Here is a 13,767-nt window from a genome sequence, read left to right as displayed (position 1 = left end):
GATATGACAAGATTCCCCTGTCATTTATGTTACTGTTCACGTGCGCTTCTGTCTGTAGAGTTCTCAAGAATACATTGCCTGATTCACTTCTCACAATCAATGAGTTTCTTTGTAAATCTGAGACTTTTGGTAATAGGTTTTGGCACTGGTTTCAATGTGTTTAAAGTTACCATTGGTGCCATTTTGGTTCATTTGTGTATTCATCGTAGTCATTTCTTGTTAAGATTATTGTAGAAATTTTGTTCTCTTGGCATAGACAAACTATAACGTCGTATCGGAAGTCCATTGGAACACTTATTTTATTTAAATTAGATCAAATAGAATCCATATTTCAGAGAAATCTTCGAACCTTACCCTGAAAGATACAAAGAAAAGCAAAGCAAAACAAAACGGATTGGTACTTTCTTGTAACAGGTATCAAAAATCAGTAATATAAATACAAATTTAAATCACACGTTGGGGGGAAACGTGTACTCTAACCACCACATGTAATATATGCCAACAAAGCAGTGGCAGCCATAAAAACTGTATTCTGAATTTGGCTTTTACAAACTGTAGGCGCACATAATGGACCATCACAGTACATTTCTCGAATTATTAAGAATTGCAACTAGCACCAACTAGTGTTTGCTCTTGAAATGGACAGTTTTCTCTCGTCGTTCTAGAACACCCTGGAGGCAGTATAAGATAATAAAGGATGGAGACTATGAACACATAGGTATATTTAAATGGATAACCTAGACGGAATCTTTTAGCAGTTTAGGTTAGAGACGCCTATGTTTGAACCTTGGTATGCTGCAATTGGGTCCTTTTGAGCTATAACACGTCACAATATATGCCACTGGTTTGGTCACTACAATGGGTGCTGACGCACTGAGTCGATTTGTGAATGGACGCGCTGGTGTGTGCGCAAGCCTTAGTGATCGTAGATATTGCAACCCGACATAAAGGAGAACACCCGCCCCCCCCCCCCCCCCCCCCAACTTGCTCTCAAAGACACAGACACACACTTAACATGGCCAGTCAAAGCACGTCTGTGATATGAATCCTGACACCGTGCAGGGGCAGAATCCAGTCAACTATTATGGTCTGCGAAGCACGAGGATAAATTGAAATACATTTTTTGCTTTTAATATTAGCAAAAAAACCGTCATATTTAACTTTTGAAATAATACTCAAAGTTGTTCATAACCTTACGCCTTACAAAGCTACTTACATAATTTAATATCTGTAATTCGCCAACCAATATTTGATTTGAAACAGCTCTGTGGGTATGGTCTAAATGACTTCTACCACTTCTTGTTTTAATTCCAGAGTCCTTCAAAGCCAGAGCACTGTCGGGGTCCGGGTCCTAGCAGAGTGGACACTTTGAAACGCTGGGAGGATAGAGTTGATGGGTTTTAATGCCTTTAATTCTAAAGCGTCTGATCGTCCTGGCGTAAATAAGTCTCCTTTCAGTCTAAACAAGCTTGCTGTCCCTGACCCACCGTGCATGTGGCGTCCTCCACAAACCTAATTAAGGCTCTTTAGATGGGATCAAGCTAATTGAATGCTGCTTCTATCTTGAGACCTTTTTAGAGAAAATGGCTTTATTGATAGTCAAAGCTTTAGCCTTGTAGTCTTTCCCACCTCGAAGATTTAAGTAAATCAGAAAGACAAAACGGCTTTGTGTGCTTGAGTGGACCTTTTTCCAGCCAACGCTAAAAATCATGTTAGATGTTAAAATATTTTCAGTCATTCGCACTCTAATTCCGTTGGCTTTTTTTGTTGGTGCAAAGAGCCACAGGTGCATTTTTACTTTCCCAAATACCAAGCATTTTATCACCGTGAAAACTCGCATTTAGAGTGCCTTTCAGCCACGTCAGTCCAAATTATATTTCATTAACACCGCGGAACAAACGTATTTTCCAAAACTGATTTGTGCCCAGTTGTTGTCAGAAACTCTTGTGATTTTGAAAAAATCGCCGTAAGAATGATTGTTGACATTTCATATTATATTTACTTTTTGATGTGTTATCATATTACAAATTGTAGTTTCAAATTACGTATATTGAAATGCAATAGGCCTATTTGACATTTCTGCCTGCTGTTTTTATTTGTATTTATAATGCAGTAATTTTCATTATTAGGTTCCTATTTATATTTCAGTCCTAATAACGCTGACACGAACTGGTGAGGACTACATGAGTAAACAAATTCGCCTTAAGTTGTTATTTAATTGGTTTTCTATAGTCTATTCTCAACAAATTTACTGGGACGAGTTTAAACATCTGATTTTTGTTTTGTTCCTATATTTCTTAAATCACGCGAAACTTAAATAAATCGTAAAAGTTCATTTCATTTTCTATCACTGGAAAAATAGCAAGTTTGTATCAAAGTTTGTTTTATTTATTTATTTTAGTAAGTTTTAACATTTAATTAGGCTATATACTTATATTTTGTATACAATAAACTGTTTAGGGGAATACAAGTTCAGTTTGCTCATAATTAAGTCCATCCCATGTTTATGAAGTAAGAATAGGAAGCTATTTAAATATATATTAATATCATAATACATTAAAACAATTATTGTAATTATATATTTTTTTCGTACAACGAAAATTTGTTTTTTCCTCATATGAAAAGCAAACCTTTGTCTATAGCCTACTGAAACGAATGGGTATACTTCATGGTATTAGTACCCGCATATATGGACCTTTCACGTGTTGGGACGTCTTACTTGTGACAGTTACTAATGAACACCACGTGGTGGCTTTAGCAGTCAAGAGGTTTAAGTGGGTTTACGTTTCCTGTCAAACAAAAACACGCGCGTGAGCAAATCGGAGCTATAAGTGGGCACAAAACAGTATAGCTCACCCACAGAACATCACCTTTAATCTTTAAGATGTAGAGTAGCCACTCCTGAAAAGCATTATGCGATGCGTAACGGTCAATACATTACATTAGACAACTCATAATGCGCAGGCTGCCTGTCCCGCTGTCCAAACACCATGTGGGTGGGTCACAGGACGCTGTCATGGTTACTTTGCGGGAGTTTAGATTTTTCAGATTCCCTTTGCACCTGTGCCGCGCGCCTGTGATTGTTTGCGACCCTCGCGACAAGTGGGGCGCGCGACATGTGCGCATTGCACTTGTTTCACTTTGACCACCTCATCGCCAACTTGCACTTGTTGCTTCATTTTGTTTTAGTCTCATTGTTCTTTCACTTTGTAAAGTTTATGCAAACACATAAGCACTTTACAGGTCCCTCTATAGCTCAGTTTATCTAAAGTGTCATTGTGCACGAAACATAAGCGCGTGTAAATGAATTATGTTTTTATGAAAACGTGTCAAACATGACCAAACAAAATACCTGGCCATTTTCATTTACTGCTTTTGTTCTTGCATAACTTGAAAATGTGAGTCTTGTATATGATGTCGACTTTTCGTTTTATATGAGCCTACTTTTAGCACAGCAAGAAATGAAAATAGATTAGGATGTTCGTCGTGTGTGGCATCACTAATCATATCCTCAGATTTAGCATGTATATATAGAGAAGAGGCTGATTCCGTGTGTTCCATGACCCACCTTTAACCTGACCCCCAAGATATTTGTTTTGACCACAGCTGAGAGGGTTTCCATACGACTTAAACAAGGCCTTTAACCAGATGCCAATCAGGGTGAAAGGCACAAACCCAAACCTATGGTAATACAGTGCTGTGAAAAATGTCACATTATGCTTGAGGCAACTTGCCTAGAAGCAGTAGCCTATATAATGTTTTAGGCACGTTTGACAGAGCTGTGCGGAAATGTAAAACAATATCGTTTTTAATAAACAGATTAAATTATGTTAACTAAATCAAATCAAAAATTGGTGTGATCCAACTTTGCCTGTAAACTTTTATTCTTGGTGACTTGCGGGAGATCAGATCAGATCCTATCTGTTGTAGGACAATGGTTTTACAAATATGTAAATGTAAAAATCCAAGGCAAATCATTTTCGCACAGCACTGTACAGGTCTTATTACAATTACTTATTACAACGTTTTTAGACTCAAGTTTTAGCGGAACTTTTGAATAGATTTCTTTCTCCAAAATATTCAGAATTGGTAGGGTCTTTTACACCCATGTGTCCCTTTCCAGTGCCCCTCTGAGAAAGTTGGAGTCTTCTTTTGTGCGTCTGTACTCGACCGGAACCTGCTCCATCCACATCTGCTCTCCTGCTTTGTGATGGGGAATGCGTCAATTCACCATCATTCACACTAATCTTTTATCTCCACTTCCCTGTTTCTGCACTTCTCAGTATTACTCTTACATTTTTAAATATTCTTGTACAGTATAACCTTTCCACCACTTGACCTGCGAAATTTAAAATGTTTTTTGTGTGAATTGTAAATAGAATTTCATGCAGTTCCATAGCAAAATATAAAGCTTCCATCTATATTAACAATGCAACTAAATAAGCGTAATATCAGGACACTCGTGAACTAACGGGAATAATAATTGTACTCTATTGTCACTCTTTGTAAATATTCAATTATGCATTTTAGAGCGGAAGCAAGGGCTGGTAAATTATGCTCCCATGGGGGAGAATAAAGGTGGGTTTAGAAAAAAGAGGTGCACTACAGTTTCTAGTCTACACTGTGTTTTGTTGCCTCTTCTGCACAAGAAATGTGAAAGTTCAGGCCACGGACAAGAGGGTGATATTTGGTAAAGATCTGAAACGTGTTTAATAAATTCATTGGTGATGGTGTTTTCTTAATTATTGTTCGCCAGCTAAAAGTTTATTTTCTTTAGGTTTTACGATTTAGTTACGAAGAGTTTCACTAAATTGGGTGGGGGTGTAAATTAATTAAAACTATATAAGCGTCCATGTTGTGGCTCTTTCCATTACTTAATCTTGCATGGGCTCTGCTACGTTTATTGAAAATCCGAGACAGATTTCTAGAAAATTAAAAACGAAAGTGTCTGTTTTAAAACATTAAACTGGCCCTTAAATAAGTAAAAAAGAAAGAATTGGTCATTAAAGCCTCAATAATGCCAATACTGCAGAAGTCATTTGATATTTTCTTAGCCAAACTGTCTTGCGTATAGCGTTATCAATTAGCTGCATATTCAAATGACTGAGAGAGAGAAAATGAAAACATGGTCTCGCAGTGTAAGTCTATTCAGAAAGTGTCTACGTGTTTGCTTGATGAGGTTGTAATAGTGGCAGGCCTAACGGCGGTAAGCACTCAGTTAATCCCAGTCCGTAATACCATGTGTTGATTCATTTTCACTGAAAAGGATTTAAGCGGATCAGTCGCTTTATGTGTCATAACCTGATATTTACCTACCGAAACCATCGCATCCGAAATGTAACTTTTTTATCATTTGACTTTGTGGATGTAACGTGTTTAATTATCCTGCACATTAAGCAACGATCCTGTAAATTATAAGAAATGTCTAAATATCTCAAATATTTGCAGGGATGGGATATAATATAACTTGTGAGCAAGGATGTGACCGTGACCCTTCTTATGCCACATACACACATGTATTTATAAGAATGCTTGTCTTTTGATCGACCATGCAATCCATGAACCAATTAGAAGAACCAGCACTGAATCAGACTGACTGAGGCGAATGGAAGTCCTGGTCAGTAGTGAGGGATGAGACGTTTTTAAATGCCAGACTGGCATTTGAATGGCATTGCGGGCAATTTGGACTGAAATGGTGCTCTGTTTTTTTGCATCCTCCTGTTACACCGTCGCTGGTCTGTGTCCCATTAGGTCTAATTCTTCAATTCATTATCTTGATACCCTCAAAGATCGAGTATTACGGTGATGAGACACTGAGTGATAGAGTGGAGAGAGATATTGTCATTGTGGCTTAACATGCACACGTCAATCCCTGGAGTCAATGACAGTGTTTACTGAGGCAGAAAGTATTTCACAGCTTGGCAGTCTAATTTGGGATAATTTTGTTAGTTGAAGAATCTTTGTTTCATGTTGTCTGTGTTTTAATTGCATTGTTGCATTTCAATATAGCCCAGATTTACATTTAGTCGTTTAGCAGACGCTTTTATCCAAAGCGACAAATGAGGTTGTTCGTGTTCTTGTTTATACAGTAATTTTAGGCTATATTTTTATAGCTGAACGTTTTTCATCTAATCTCAGTCTCATTTTTATTAACATATTCTATCTTCTCTCCCCCATCTCTCCAGTTCCTCGCCCTCTTGTACTCCTCTGCTAGTTCAGTCAATAGCCAAAGAAATGTCAGGATTGAGTTCAAAAGGTAATTGCGATTGTCTTCTCGTCCGTTCGACTGAATCATTTTCCATTAGAGAAACAGTGGGAGTGGGGGGGGGGGGGCTTACCCAGGGCCAAAGAGCAATCTAAATCATCAACGCCTGTTAACGCTCCTGCAAGCCATCACCAAGTTGTTGTTTCTATGTTTGTACTATAGAACTGTTGATATGCATAATTGTAGACTTTAACATGCCCAGATGAAAAGTATAGTGTAAAGTATGTGCAGTTTTCAGGGATGACCTTAGCCTATAGAATAAATTGTGAGTAGACTAAATGCAATATTATTGCATTTTACTGTGTTGCCTTGACCCAGGTTCCAATCTGAATTTAATAATGTTTTAAGTGACCTCAAGGTGGGGTCACTCATGAATGTGTAATTTAAGCGGAAAATGTACAACACTGCCATCTACTGAAATTAAATGGAAGTGGGCTTCAAGAGTTTTCTTTTGACTAGTCAGTGTAGGGTAAAATGCAACCTTATACAATTCATGCAATAGAAAGTAAATATGAAATGTGCACAAGACAAAATGCACATTTTTGTGAAAAACTCTTGTGTTCTTGACTTAAAGGAAGGAGTACAAATAGATGATTTCTATAAAATGGAGGGGCAGTACAGTCAAGGGCAACGTGTAAAAGAATAGATAGAATGATGGTCAAATGCAAAACCAGGCATATAGTGTATTCAGTCATTTTTTTCTGTGACACTAGTGTGGTGAGGAAAAAATGATTACAATTATAACTGTTTAGTGAATTTCTTAAAGGAGAGCAGGCTTCTGAGCCAGAGATTATTAGCAGTTCAGCTTGATTTTCTGTGACCTGGATATTTTGAAGGCTATAGGTCTTTACAGGAAAAGGTTTCAACCGTAATACAACAGATTTTTACATTTTACCTTAAGACTATGCAATGTGCAGACGGAACAGCAAAAAACTTTTATTACACTTGTATTATCAACATAAAATAAATGCTGTATCACAAAACTGGATGCCATAGGCCTCAGTATTTCAATCGGTTCAACTCTATTAACAAATTTAATGAAGAATTTTTTTCTGTATTATTGATTAAAATGAACATATTTTTTTCAGTGTTGTGTGTTAATTTAATTATGATGCGTCTTAATAAATGAACATCTTAAACCAGCTAGATCACACAATTTTATTTGATCTAATCCAGAACCCAGAATGGTACAAATGGTACACAGAAATTATAAAGACACTCACACCTAGAAACACAAATATCTTTTGCATTTCTTTTTCTTCTAAATAAAGCTTCCATTCGGTTTCACTTCTTTCCTTCCCTGAAACAGATGTTCTCAAAGAGCCTATTGGACCAGTTCAAAAACATTCCCAAACACAGCATGCAACATTTGTAATTTTTACCAAACTCGCTGATGCGAATACGGATGTACAACACCATTTACGAACAGTGGAAATGGTCATTGGTATTATTTTCAAGATCTTTTTTGTGACCACTTTTCAAAGCGAGTTTGTGGTCATACTATGAGTTCATATATAAATGTACATTTACGTTTATTGCTGGTCTGTTACTGCATACAAGTCATCTGGGGTGGTACCTTGACATTATAAAAGTAATAAATATGAAAGAATACTAGGCTGATTGCACTTACTTTACCAAGACCCCCAAACCTACACTCTAGCCCAGTAATACCTCTTACAAGATACAGAATTGGCTACATGTGATAAGAAATACACAATGAATAAAGTACAAACAAAACAAAAAGCATTGCCCTGGAGAAGTGACAAAAGCACTCAGTTGAATAATAGGCAATCACAGATTGCAATCCTTGGAGGCCGCAGTAAAAGGTTTTTGTGGATGTTTACTCATCCTAAGTTCAGTGATTTCAAAACCTATAAAAATGATTACACATTTCCATGTCAAAATAATTCTGTGAGTTTATATTAATAAAAGAGGTGCCACTTAATTACTTCATAGCCAATGTTTCTAGTTTTCTTTTGGTCTGTATTAGCAACAATGAGAAAATCCACAACCAATACAAAGGAGTAAAATAACCAGTCGGCACAAATGTGATTGGCAATCAAGGCCATACAGAAACACTCAAGTGAAACTGAAAGGGAGCCCATTAAAAACACTATATATACAGACCTCTTTGGATATTTTGTATTTTGCACAGCCTTAAATATACCCTTTCATTATCCTTCAGTTCTCCATCAAAAAAGTAAAACACAATGAAGTGTATTTCTGCACCACATTTTTCTCCTTGGTCTCATCCACAGGACCAGTAGGCTTTAACATGCACACTCGTTTATATACACACACAGCTTCAGCATTACTTTTCACTCGAGCAACCTGGTAATAATTAGAATGATACTACCAGTAATACAACTGCAAGGAGCTGTTTTACCAATGCTGATGGTAGTAATGTGTGCTAGGGGGGGGTTCTTTTGGCTGCTCTAAGGTGCTCTCCATGGCCCACTGGGCCAGCTCAGACCAACTCGCTCTTCATTTTCTTTTTTGTTATAAAGAGGAGCAAAATTAAGAGCAGATATAACGCTTGGACTAAAACGTCTTTGTCTTGATATAGAGTCTCGGTTTGCAGGCCCTCCGTTTTGGCACTCGTCGAAGCTCACTTCATGACCTCAGATGCCCACTTAATCATTGTGAGGCTTCTCAGTGGATCCCTGTGCAGAAAGAGAAAGTCAGTAAGTAAGGAGGGTACAATTCTTTCACGTAAAGCACAACTTATATGCACAAAGCATGAGCAGTATGCAACACACACAAAAACTGCACCCTAACATTTACACCGTGTCTACACCAGACGTGACATGGGCAACGCATCTAATGGAATTGTCGTGCCGCATCCAGTGTGGACAAAATAAAAATTATAATTGGTTCTAATGCGTTTTATTGTTACGTCGCTTGTGGTGTAGACACGGTGTTCGGCATTAACATGCAGCCTGATTGTACAAAGTTTTATCACAAAACTGTTCTTGATCATTTTAAAAGAACATTAATGAAACATCTGAGCCCGATTGGTGCTGTGGCTATAATTAGTTTGTACTATATATATGACACAAGTCTTGCATATTCATGAGTTAAACAAGGCTTGAATGGACTAGGAGCCCTGTAAAATAGGAGGTCCTCATAGGTCAAGACTATCACCTGCTTCATATGCCCCACATATGGGCAGCTGGCCAGTCTCATAATCGTTCTTTCATAAAGCTTCAAGAGCAATCAATCATCACTAGACTGCCAAATTTAGCTTTTCTGAATAAGGGTCATATTACTATAATGGCAATGTTCAAATGAACAATATTTAGCTGTGATAGTACATCTGTACGGTGGTTATTCCCACACTATATTCGGAAATCTATTCTATACGATATCTGCATCAGGGCTAGGCAGAATACAGTTCATAAACGAAGCAAAGGTCAAGTTCCTGATTTAGTTTATTCATGCACATTTAGCCTGTCTTCAGCACAGTCTAGAATATCATTGCTTGGTCATGTTGAGTATGTGGTATTAATGTGTAGGTATCAGGTCTCCTTTTAATAGCACTCTAATGCTTGCTGCTACAAAACCAACTGGCCACTATATCATGGAAGTTTAGAAAATAATAGCCTACTGCTAATTCCAATTGGTCAAGCTAAATCAGTGACTCAAAAACAAAAAAATGGTAAAAGCATGTAAAATGGTCCACTTAGTAAACAAAGCTGCATCTCTCTGAGCGTTGGCATGAAAAACAAGGAGCGTAATCTGTTTTCATGCCCTTATTGAAAAAGAAGCCACTGGTTATGTCAACAGGACAAAGAGGCATAGTTGACTAAGAAGACTTGGAGGGGATGGCTAGCACAAACATGCCACATGAAACAATCAGATCCTAACTAGGATGTCTAACCATGACATTTCAGACCGGGGTTAGACTGGCAGATGTCACATTACTAGGAATGTTAGAACTGATAAGACGAGCAATAAGGTTTTGTAATTAATGTTTACACATCTTTACCATTAAGTGCAATGCTGTGATTTACTGGAAATCTTTTCAAAATGCTTTTAGTTTTACTTTTGTTTCTCTGGGTGTGGCCACTTAAGTTTCACTTCTAATCTCTGAGATAGATTGTGTGTCCATTAGTCAGCACAAAGCATTACAGCAATAATCTAACATGTAAATAAACAACTGAGCAACAAAGATAGGAGAAAGATATGTTTGTAATGTAGGACTTTGTTAAAACAGGTGAATTATTCTTACCATAGCTAGCTGTCGCCCAATATTTCCTACTGTCACTCCACCAGAGAAGAATATACAAGGCAAGCAGGAACGTACATACAAGAAATCTGGAGATGTGTACCTGAAACAACAGAGAGAAATATGTCATGCTATATTCACAAATTTGAAATGTTTTCAATCCAGTTGGTTCCTATATAGCGGTTGATCATAAACTTCAAAGGAGGTAAATCAATAAATCTAGATGTGGAGGACAGCCTGTGGTTAACTGATGATTTGTTGAGTGTGATTTCCCATTAATAAAAATCATAACTTACTGGTAGATGCCGTTGTAGACAAGCAGCTGAGCAAAGAGAGTCGCTAACAGAGCAGTGGTCAGTCCTATGCCGAAGCCACTCCTAGAACGGTCAAATGTCCACCACAGGCCCAGAGACAGAGCGGCCAAAGTAAGTGAGAGTTGCACATTATTGGCAAAGTCCAGTTTCTACACAGTACTTTGAATTAAGGGAAATATGCATGAAGTACTTTAGAATTATTTATCACCTTATATATCACAATATTGGCTTTCAATCATTATCAATGTTTTTTCAGTGATTATGTTGCTAAACGTAATTCACAGTATGTATAGCAAGACATTTTTTTTAAATAAATGAACACATATCAGACTATCAGATAGTTTTAAATATTCACTGGCCATAAAATCTACTTATCAAAAGACACTGGTAAGGATACAGCATTGGCATGATTAATGCCTACAAAAACGGCAATGCAGCGCATCACGCTGGCCCACTCCCGCTTAAACTTGTGTGGCTCTCCAAGATGGCTGTCCAAGCAGGGATGCAAGAGTCCAACCACAGCTGAGAAAGAGAGATAAGAGTGCATTAAATAACACTTTACAAATATATTTGATCACATGAGACCACAAACAGAACTTGCACGTTGGCACCTATATCTACCCTTAAGAAAATGAACTGCGGCTTTATATAGTAGGTATAGTAGCCACAGTATTTACTGGGTTGATTACCATTTGCAAAACCACGAATAATTTGACTAGAAAATATCCTGGTTTAACTATTGTACCCATTATAAATTTGTGGTTACCGTGGTTTTGCTATAAATTCCATACTTACACTAAGTTTTTTGAAGAAATCATGTTTAACAAAAGGCAGTTTTGTTATTTTATCTGAACAAGTAAATGAATGCAAGTCAAATTTTATGAACAGGCACTTTTCAACATTTGTCGTATATATAAACAAAAAAAAATGATAAAACTTTCCAGTGGATACTTGAAAATGATGTAGATTGGTATGTGTCCACATCAGCACTACGTGTACTGTGCGGAATGCAGGGGGAGGAGTCGAGCGTGACCGAATTATTTATTTAAATTACGCTGTAATCGACTTCCGTGTTTCTCCTTCGGCTAAGTGGCATGTTCAGCGCAGCAGCCAATCGCGTGCCTCCCTCACAGCTCACCCGTTCTGAGCGGAGCCAATGACAAAGCAGCACCCGAAGAATGACCCCGAATGCCCGACTGTTTCCAGGGCTTTACAAGCCCGCTGTACGACACATGTCAACAAATCAACCCCCAGACGAAAGTATACGAAGAACTATTGCACAATGTAAACACGATAAAGGATAACTCATCACAGAGTTGTATTTGCATTTGCAATAATAGGAGTTATGAAGAAGTTAAAACAACCCCTCCTTCCACATACAAACACTCGCACCTTTGTCTTATTATTATTATTATTATTCACATAAATGGCCCATCGATCAAAATGCACAATTTACTCGAGACAGATTCTTACTGACTTGACGATAACTTACCAGCTGCTGTGCCACAGCAGAGGGGAATCCACCATGCGGACGAAAACAAAGTGTCCAGCACTTCCTCTTGGAACAATGTCACGTTTCTCTGGATCTGAAGTAAGTTTAACACCAAGGCGAGAACAACTCCAACGATAAACAGTACAAGTCCCCGTCGCATTAGACTAGCAGACTGGAGGCTGTACAGAGACCCGTATGCGTGGCTCAACACTGAGGTTGTGATGGACATCATTTCACCCGTTTTACAAACAAGCCAGCTGGCGCTCGAGAGGTCCTTCGATTTCACACTGGTTGAACAGGAGCACGTCCAGCAATGATCCTCTAGTCTTGGCATTTGGCACTGCAAAAATCAAAGATGGACTTATTAATAAAAAGCGTGCACTACAGAGTACACTTCTATAACAAATGTTTTAAAACGACGATACCATCATTTTCAAATCGATTAAGGCGACGTAAAACTCTGGCAAAGCAAAACTGAGGTATTAAGTTACTAGAGATTTGAACACTCACCTTGATTCCTTTTTATAGTGTTCCTGTCTAATCGTCTTCGCTTTAAACACTACCTCGCAAAACGCAGCGCTTGTGTCAGATGTTGTTCAGATGTTTGGTTTGGTCACAATCTCTCGTAACGAAACACAACTGCCTCTCATCCTACAGTACAAATCATATACCAAGCGCGCGCTTCCTCTGCAGAAAACAAGCGCGGTCGTGTCTGGTGAGTTTCCCTGGCCAATCGGAGGGCGGCGGGCCATATGACGCGAGCGCACGCCACCTCCCTCTCACGGACGAGCGCTGTTGATGTTCTCTGCCGTCAGCTGTTCCGTGTGGTGTGTGTGTGTGTGTGTGTGACGTGAGGACAACTTCTGGATTGTTAGTTTAAATGGCTTGACATTGGCTACTATTTTATTGTTGTGTTTTCATTAAATATTAACGAACCACAAACTAAGCATTCCTATTTAAGTAAGTGGGAAAAAACAAAGACCTTTTTGCTTATTTGTGATATGCCACGCGAGTATATGTCATGCGTCTTAATCGTTTTGATAATAATGAAACATTTTAATAGGGGCCTAATTCTTTCTTGCTGAAGGAAAGTGAATAATAACATTGAAGACCGAAATAAGTTTATTATTCTCTGGGAGCATTTCCTTCACTAGGACATCTCTAATGGTCTACAACAAGTTTTATTGTTTAAATTAATTAATATTGTTTAATTCAAACTGATCTCGCAAACCCTTCATAAAATGTGCCCCTGTATGTTGGTTTTAGGGTACGTGTGGTGTGACATGCCGTTTGTGATGCTTGTGCTGGAATATGTCCATGTTTTTGAAAGGAGGGAATCAGGTCATTGATGCTCAGTGGGCTGTCCCATTGTAAATAAGCGTATGTGCTCCCAGCAAAGACTTTTATTGATTCAGTAGCGGACAGAGTTCAAACCACCACCTGAGTGTAATCATCACACCGATAGGTC

General features: G+C 38.2%; 1 protein-coding gene across 1 annotated transcript; it reads right to left on the bottom strand.

Annotated features, from left to right (window-relative positions):
- Positions 1 to 7,178: 7,178 nt before the first annotated feature.
- insig1 (insulin induced gene 1) lies at positions 7,179 to 13,151 on the bottom strand. Its single transcript, XM_079453714.1, has 6 exons — positions 12,810 to 13,151; positions 12,300 to 12,639; positions 11,205 to 11,329; positions 10,790 to 10,956; positions 10,497 to 10,596; positions 7,179 to 8,928 (listed from the first exon to the last, which is right to left on the bottom strand). The coding sequence occupies exons 2-6, from the start codon at positions 12,631 to 12,633 to the stop codon at positions 8,899 to 8,901; spliced, it is 756 nt and encodes a 251-aa protein (XP_079309840.1). The 5' UTR covers positions 12,634 to 12,639; positions 12,810 to 13,151; the 3' UTR covers positions 7,179 to 8,898.
- Between the last annotated feature and the right edge of the window lie 616 nt (positions 13,152 to 13,767).

The sequence above is a fragment of the Barbatula barbatula genome (assembly GCF_947034865.1).
Source record: "Barbatula barbatula genome assembly, chromosome: 1".
Lineage (NCBI taxonomy): Eukaryota > Metazoa > Chordata > Actinopteri > Cypriniformes > Nemacheilidae > Barbatula > Barbatula barbatula.
The sequence above is the reverse complement of the archived record's forward strand: the minus strand, read 5'-3'. Positions and strand labels throughout refer to the sequence as shown.

Coding starts and splice junctions, on each gene's coding strand:
- insig1 (XM_079453714.1), bottom strand. CDS start 12,633: ATGCCAAGACTAGAGGATCATTGCTGGACGTGCTCCTGTTCAACCAGT. Junction 11,330..12,299: donor CTGCTGTGGCACAGCAGCTG/GTAAGTTATCGT, acceptor TCTCTTTCTCAG/CTGTGGTTGGACTCTTGCAT. Junction 10,957..11,204: donor GCATTAATCATGCCAATGCT/GTATCCTTACCA, acceptor AGTACTGTGTAG/AAACTGGACTTTGCCAATAA.